This window comes from Nymphaea colorata, chromosome 4, assembly GCF_008831285.2.
Source record: "Nymphaea colorata isolate Beijing-Zhang1983 chromosome 4, ASM883128v2, whole genome shotgun sequence".
Classification (NCBI taxonomy): Eukaryota; Viridiplantae; Streptophyta; class Magnoliopsida; order Nymphaeales; family Nymphaeaceae; genus Nymphaea; species Nymphaea colorata.
Genome location: NC_045141.1, coordinates 13,920,955 through 13,929,216, shown reverse-complemented (window position 1 = coordinate 13,929,216; position 8,262 = coordinate 13,920,955). Strand labels below are relative to the sequence as shown.

The 8,262-nt window shown below is 40.0% G+C and overlaps 2 protein-coding genes across 2 annotated transcripts; one reads left to right on the top strand and one right to left on the bottom strand.

The window, feature by feature from the left end:
• Nucleotides 1-291: 291 nt before the first annotated feature.
• LOC116253670 (60S acidic ribosomal protein P0) lies at nt 292-1,776 on the bottom strand. Its single transcript, XM_031628605.2, has 2 exons — nt 731-1,776; nt 292-640 (listed from the first exon to the last, which is right to left on the bottom strand). Exons 1-2 carry the CDS (start codon nt 1,547-1,549, stop codon nt 497-499), a joined length of 963 nt encoding a protein of 320 aa, XP_031484465.1. The 5' UTR covers nt 1,550-1,776; the 3' UTR covers nt 292-496.
• Nucleotides 1,777-6,311: 4,535 nt separating this feature from the next.
• Nucleotides 6,312-7,370, top strand: LOC116252343 (formin-like protein 20). Its single transcript, XM_031626529.2, has 2 exons — nt 6,312-6,838; nt 7,015-7,370. The coding sequence occupies exons 1-2, from the start codon at nt 6,432-6,434 to the stop codon at nt 7,133-7,135; spliced, it is 528 nt and encodes a 175-aa protein (XP_031482389.2). The 5' UTR covers nt 6,312-6,431; the 3' UTR covers nt 7,136-7,370.
• Nucleotides 7,371-8,262: the final 892 nt, after the last annotated feature.

Genomic DNA, 8,262 nt, shown 5'->3' with positions numbered 1-8,262 from the left:
GACTGCAGAAGCAACAAAGAATCTGAAATCTCCAAAAACAAAGTTACAAACAAAGTCAGGCAATGCACAAATCAAATCCATCCTTTAAGGCCCATTCATTGATGAATAATGAGCATTGGGCACCTACGATACATCAACCAAAGATTTCGATTACACCAACATACTACCGAAGCAACATGGCTAGGCATTCAATCAAGAGTGTTAAGCATAACAATGAAGTGATCAACACGTAATATCCTAATGTTACTGCTAAAACCAATAACACGCATCAACAGAGCAGACAATTCCAACTCACCAGAGAAAACACTCAACCCTATTTAAAAAAACATAATAATTAGACAAAATTGATAAAAAATAGAAAAAAGGGGTATGAGAGAGAGAGAGAGCTAACAAAAACTAAGAATAGTAGCGGGCTGTCAAAACCTCAAAAAACTGAGAACTCTCACACAAGAGTAGAAGAAATTCAAAATTAATATCCAACAGACACGGTGTTAACTTAATCAAACAAACTAAAGCCCATATCATCGTCCGATTCCTCTGCTGGCTCCTCTTTCTTTTCTTCTTCTTTGGCAGCAGCAGCAGGTGCGGCAGAAGTCTCAGCAGCTACAGGAGCAGCAGCCACGGCAAATTTGCTTGGATCCTACACCATCATAAAAACATCAAACTCATTTGTGAAAAAAAAAAAAAATCAGCAATGAAAAATATGTGCGGGCCCAGGTTGGTTGCATACCTTTAGGTATTCCTTGACTTTCTCAGCCTGAGGGAAGGAATACTCTGTTGCAAGGGCAACGGCTACAACATTCTTATATGCATTAGCAAACATATGCGGTGCAGCTGCAAGAGTTGGATACGATAGGGCCAAAGATAATGCTGTCACCAATGAAACACCAGTTGCAAATTTCTCCATAAGATCATCCTCTGTTAGGTCCAGCACTTCGGGACTAAAGACAGAACCATCTTCATACACAGAGAGGATAACAAGACCATAGGAAAATGGCCTTATTCCTAGCTTTGCCAACAGAGCTGCCTCAGATGAACCCACTTTGTCACCCTTCTTTATCAACTCCACAGGAGTGATGATTTCAACGGTACCCTTGTTAATCTTGGTGGGAATGTTCAGAACCTGGAAAAATGATGTCTGAGAAGGATCCAAGCCAGTGTTTCCAGGAGGCACAATCACATCAATGGGAGCAACAAGCCCAACACGTGCCGGTGCTCCAACCTTGTATTTGGAAACTTCCTCTCTGACCTCCTTCAGGTCTCCCTTGGTGAAAATAAGCCCAACGTTGCCCACAAGCAGGGGGATCAAGTTCAGGAACGCCTTGTTGCCGGTCTTCTCGGAGTGAAGGCGGATCGTCCGCTTCATCATCGTGTTCTTTCCCATGAGGACAATGGAATCGCCCCTGAGACCCTTGCGGATGCTCTGGAGCTGGTTGGATCCGACGTTGTCAGCCGCGGCGATGAGCACCTGGCTGTACTGGTCCAGCAACTGGCAAAGCTTCTTGTCATACATGACCTTCTTCTCGGCCTTGGAGTATTTCACCGCCATTTCTGCTGGAGGAAAAACACACAACTACAAAAAAAACTAGCGAATGAGGAAGAAGGCGAACGGAAAGTGGTCGGAGAAAAGCAGAAAGAGGACCAAGACGGATAGGGATAACTATCGTCAAGGTGGACAGCACGGCGCCGTCCCTTTAACCCCAAAATAAAACCCTAAGAATGAAGCAGGGAACGCGCGAGAGAGACAGAGTCACAGAGGCAGAGAAAGAACTCGTGTTGGGTAATAAGAGGTGCAAGAAATGGGGTTTCGATATCGGACAAACCCTAGAAGAAATTTCATAAAAGCCCCACATGTTCCAGTTATTGTATAATATACTGTTACAATCTTAAAAAATCTTGACTCTCCTCATTTTTCAGAAAACCAATTGCACTAAGAGGGTCACGGGCCACTCACGGCCGCAATTTTAATAACTTTGCATGTTTATAAATTCTAAACAAAGTGCTTTTAATGTCTGTAGGTAGGGTTGCACACTAGTCGAGTCGATCTGCAGCTTGGCCAGCTCGAGCACACGAACTCAAGTTTAACTCTTTATAACAAGTTTGAGCCCGACTCGATGGCACAAAATCGAGTTTGAACTCGACTCGTTTAGCTTGTATAAACGTTAACTCGTGTAATTTTGTTAAAATTTGTTTTTTACCCTAAAAGTTCAAACCAGTGATTTGGTGAGCCGGTTTTGACAAAGAGTACCAGTTTGCAAGTCAAGTCGACTATAAAACTCGACTTGTTTATACACGAATTGAACACGAACCGAGTTTTTGCAAACGAATTTGAGTTAAGCCCGAGTTGGCTAGGCTCTTTGTGCTGCCATTATCTATAAGGTACCTTTGGCTCATTTTATGTTTTTGAAACTTCCAAGTCTCTTGGACTGGTATTAGGAAATTTTGGATCTTAACTTATTTTTGGGACCAAGTTCTATGGACACGAATTTATTGTACACTTTACCTCACGATCTCAAATATTATTTTCAGAAGACACGTGATAAAACAAGTAAAAATTAACTTAAGTTAATCTGATTTCAATATATCTCATATACATCATGAACATGCACCATAAAGTAATGATAGAATTGAATCTGGATTTGAATTTTTAGACATAGTTGCATGCCGATTATTGCATGTGCATGTGGATTGTCATATGTGAACATTCTTGATTTCTGGTTGCATGCAGGCTTTTGTTTGGATTTGACTATGCATTGAACATGCATTTGTGATTGTATTTTTGTTATATTTCAGATCTAATTAAGTTGGGGATTTAGATCCACACTGTTGGTGTTAATGACTTGATTCATGATGGCCATAGATTGCATTGTGCCTCTCATTTCCATTAAGCATGCCAATCACATGGTTAGCATGCATTGTGTACATGCAGTTGAATGAATGTTAGTTGCATCACTCGTGTAGTGCCTGCAGTGCTTTGACAAGAGAAACTTAATTATGGTTGCAAGGATGCTAACAATAATAATTATTTGCATGCATGTGCATGAATATATATCTCACTTCTTTGTTACTGTTAAATGTTTTATTATCAGTACATATTTGATGCCAAAAGTATACTTTGAGTCACTTGATTTCATAGAGTACTAAGATAAGGGTAGACATCATATTGAAAACTTGTTCATTTTAATTCACAAGTTATGGTGGTTCGAGCATAATAGTATGTAATGATGCATAACTATGTTTTCATGTCATGAATGTTTGAAAATTTTATTTAGTTGAGTGAACATATAATTAAATAGGCATTCTATTGATCTGCATGCCATAACTAAACTCAAATTTCGCCATTCAGTTGATTGTCAAATGAATCTTGACCATGATTTTGGTTAAATTCACAATTTAAGTGGCTATGCTAGTATGAATATTCATAATAATAATGTCACAATTAAACATGCATGAATTCGAAGTAGAACTCATGACCTCGTTTAAGGAAAGTTGTGATAGAACATAACTCTCTCTAATAAGAAGTAGAAATATTAAGGGCTGTCTAGTCGACTACCGTTTCGAAATTGCAATTCCCCACGAAATGAGTAGTTCCAACTCAAAATTATTAGTGGATGGCTGAAACCATTTCTAAAGGGAAGAAAAAAATGCTAATGGCGCACTTACAAAAAATTGATTTTACTGACGCTAAAGGACGTGGGTAAGCGTCAGTACAATATTTCTTGTTTTTTATAGTGACGCAAAAAAAAATGTCAGTAAAGACTTTTATCGCTAAAGCCACCACTGACGATTTGCAACATGTCAGGCAAAATATTAACAATGAATGAAGAGACAGGAGCAAAATAAGAAATTTTTGATGAGGGCGCCGAATTAAGTTTCTAAATTTTTTTATTAGGGTTAAAATATTATTTTCTAAAATTTTTATATAAAACAATTGAAATTTTTTAAAGTTTACTTACAAATTAAAAAAAAAAAAATTTGAGGTAGGCAAGGCTCAAACAAACCCTACCTTGGTTCCACCCGTGAATAGAGAAATGGGTGGCAACGACTTTATCTCGTTTAATGCCCGTGATTTCTAACTACTGCAAGGGCTTGGTGAAGGATATGAAGCTTTTCCTGGCTTCGGCGTTCAAGCCTCGTGCTCGTTCCTACGAAGAAATTGCACCTCTCCTTCAAAGCTACAACGCCATATCAAAGATTTTGTCTGCCCAAATGGCTATAATCTACCAGCAAAATGAAAAAAATTGAAGCAATCAACAGTGGCTTTGCAACTGATTTCTGAGAAGCTTCATCAGAAGATGCTGCAGGTGTAATAGAGAAATCACCCAACTGCAAAGCCATGCAACTCCTGTCTCTCAAACACATGGAGCCAAAACTCGAGTATTCCACTTAAAAATTCTCTGCATGAAGAAGTTTAGGAGAAACAAAGTTCTACGCGTTATTTTCTTTATGTTGTCCATCCGTAGTTTTAGAAACAACTTCTTCAAAACTTTTTGTGGCCGTCTCGCACGATTCTCTCTATCTCTTACCATTTCATGGTTTCCGCCATCCATCGGTTCCTTAATTTGTTGGATCTTCTTCAAAATTTTCTCTCCTTCTTGATCTTGTGCATTGACAATGAGCACTTCTTTTCTTGTTTTGTAAAGCTAAATGTAGCTTGAAAACAACCGTGGATTCAATTCATTAAACACATATAATTAATGAACTTGTATGCAGCAACCATGTTCTTCACCTTCAAATCTCAACCTTTTATGGTGGTATCTGTTAATTTCTTTTTGCACATGGTAACATGGACAAAGAGCTTGAATTGAGATCAATGACTAGTTTCGTTACTTTTATCATGTTTATGAACAAGAAACACGTGTTTAGCAAATAAACTTAATATCATCCGTAGAAAACGTAAGCAACAAAAACAACAAGAAACTGAAATGTGCAATGAAACCTGAAACCATGCTACGCTTTTTTTAAAAGAAAACTTGAACAGATTTTTCAGGAAGGACAATATTTTAAGGCACCATTTATTTCGTTTCCAGACATGGAATAAACTCTATATAATTTTAATGTGTCTGGTTTTTGTATAGTGGACTGGTTTTCACCAACTTTTTTCCTTTTCTCTTTCTTTTTCTCTCTCTTTTTATATATATATATATATATATATATATATATATATATATATATATATTGAAAATATTAGCTTTAGATGCCCACGAGATTCATGACCCAACTGGAAGCCCACGAGAACCATGAAGATCAGCAGTATTGATCGTTTGGTCGCCTTATTACACAAATGTTAAGCTAGATATTAATTTGCCAGACCTAATGGGCCGCACCTGATCCCAAGTTTCACGCCAAGGACAAGACCAGGGTTAGTTTGAACCACCCACACTATAATGAAGTAAGTCTACATCTATGCGGGTGAGCATGGGAAACCCACTGCTTGACTAAAGGTCGAAGCGCTCACTCAATCTTTTATTTTTATAGGGTACAGTGTCTACTTTTGGTGTCTGGAGCTGAAGCCCACGTCCATATACGATAAAAATTCAAGTAAAAGTAACAACGTTGTAAATACTGTTTGATGTTGTATTGTTTGATGTTGTATTATGAGCACAAAAGCTGACTCCAACCAAAACCATTGTCATAAAATCAGTATCCTCACTAGTTTGATGTTGCTATTTAGGAGTTGTTTGGCAACTGGAACATTAACACAATAATAACACAATAATAATAATGCTTAATATTTATTTTGTTCCTAAGATTATAGTAGACTCGTGAGAATATTGACATAATGTTTCATTTTAAATCTGTTCTACAAATTGTATAGATTCATGAAACTATGTTCATGAATCTGCCACCGTTTGTGGGAGAAATTTAATCTGCCACTATCTCTGAGAGAAATTTATAAAACATTGTGTTAGAGTTCCTATTACCAAACCTGAAACTTGCAGAAAAATTAGTTGGTTTGCATACAAGATTTTGCCAGAAATTCATGTATGATCTCAGGAGGTTCAAATTCAGAAACCGGGAACGGAAGCTGGGCTCTTAAATCAATATTTCGCTTCTTCCGGTGTTTACATTAACAGCTGATTTGTATGCATCTCTTTTATTTATTTATTTTTTTAAGGGTCGGATGTGAGGAAGTCCTGAAACGCATTTATTGCATGAACTTAGGCAATGGAATAAAAGGAAACGGATTCAATTCAGAGAAGGGAATTTTCTGAGCTTTAGTTCTAGAAAAAGTGCGCATCCTCTTTTCAAAAATCAAAGATCTAACGAGAAAATCGAGGCCAAACATCTGTTGTTCTAAGGGACGTTAATGTGAAAGAACAGAGGTTGATGAAGCCAGAGGCACAGCAACCGGTCAAAGAGCAGAATGGCGGATCGCAGAGGAAAGGTTCCAGTGCCCTTTCTCCTGCCAACCGCCATTCTCCGGCCCCATGTCCAAATTAACCGACTCCTTTTCATATACCTCGCCATCTTCTCGTCGCCTACTTCAGCACCATCCAAGGTGGTGGTGGTGGTGGAAGAGAGGCCTCATTTTCAGAATGAGACCTGGACGCCCTGGTCCGCCGGACGACCCTTGGCGGGATTTTGGACCTCCTCCTCCTCCACCGCCAGTTGACCCTTGGGGACCTCCCCCTCCACCACCGCCCGTCGACCCATGGAGACTTCCGCCACCTCCACCTCCTCCTCTTCCTCCTCCACCGCCACCGCCGCTGTCGTACCCGCCACCCCCACCACCGCTATGGTACCCACCTCCACCCCCTCCACCGCCTCCACCACCTCCACCACGACCACCGGCTCCCGATCCTTGCGATGACTGCTGCGGATGTTTAACAGGAATGTAAGTGTTAGAACTTAGAACTTTCTTCACAGAATCTCTACAGGTGGTTTTGCTAACAGGAATGTAAGTGTTAGAACTTAGAACTTCCTTCACAGAATCTCTACAGGTGGTTTTGCGTGGGTCTAGAAAAGATTTAGTTGCTTAAGTCGAAACCCTTTTCTTTGGTGATCTTTCAGACTCTCCGTCCTTTGCTGCTGCTGGTTGTTCGAGTCGCTCTTCGGTGGACCACTCTATGCGCCGCTTGCGCCGCTGCCGCCTCCGCCACCACCGCCGCCGCCGCCACCACCGCTCTTCTAGTACCGTCCGCCCTCCACTGAAGGGTCCAAGCAATTGGTATGCGCTGGCAATTGATCAGAACACGCACACGCTATTGTGGAGAGTTTTCTGGAGTCCATGGCAGATTATAGCCGATTGTTGATGCTTATGTTTAAGATACAGAAAGAATACTGTTGCGCTCATTTTAAAATGGGCAGAGTCATCGTCTGATTATGAACTTCGACACTCTAAATCGAATAAAGAAACTCTTTATCTACCATTGTCTTTATCGATGTTTCCCAGTTAGTTTCTCTCTTTGTGGAGAGACGATGAACTCTATTTGCTTCTGCATTTTTTTTTTAATATATGGACATGATTTAGAACAAAAGTATGTAGTTTACCACAAGTTCAATTTCTTGGATTCTGGTGCAAGGTCCATTTAAGAAAATATTATGAATAAAGTATATCCATGTAGTGAATTTGAATCAGAAACTATCTAATTTGTGAAAGTTGGCCTGTGAACCAAATCGGCGGGCCTCTATCACCGGTCATAACATTAATTGACTCTTGACAAGTTGAAGAGGCTAAAAAGCAGCATGGGCTCGAACCGAACGACCGCAATTCAACCGAGCATACCCAAGCCCTACCGGTCTTTCATCCTCTGGGAACGCCGTGAGATTGGTAGGTTCAGTTGATCACATCTTAACTACACCTGAAAGACGTTGCTTGTGCCCAACCACACCTTCCTTTCCTCCTCCTCTTTCTCTAACATAAAGGTTTTTTGGAGGTTGTAGGTTTGAGGGGTACTCCGGCCGAGTACCCGATGCGTAGGCTTGACTCGGGCCTGGGCTTGGGTCAAAAAAAAAAAAAAAAGGCATTGGGTGAGCCCGACTAAGTTCGGTTCGGCTCGATAAGATTTTTCATTGTTGGATCCAACTCGAGTTTCAAATGTCAAGCGGACCAGCCGATGCTTAGGCCTACAATCAAGATAATCAAGATAAAAAGAGCTTTCTAAATAAATATGCACCAAAAAGAAGATGCGAGCATTTTCACACATTTAAACAGTTTTATTTTTTGTATTTTTATTGGGGCGTTTATGTTATTGCATACTTTTGTGCACCAAAAAATCCTTCACAAATATAACCACCAACCAGGTTAGATATTGCCCG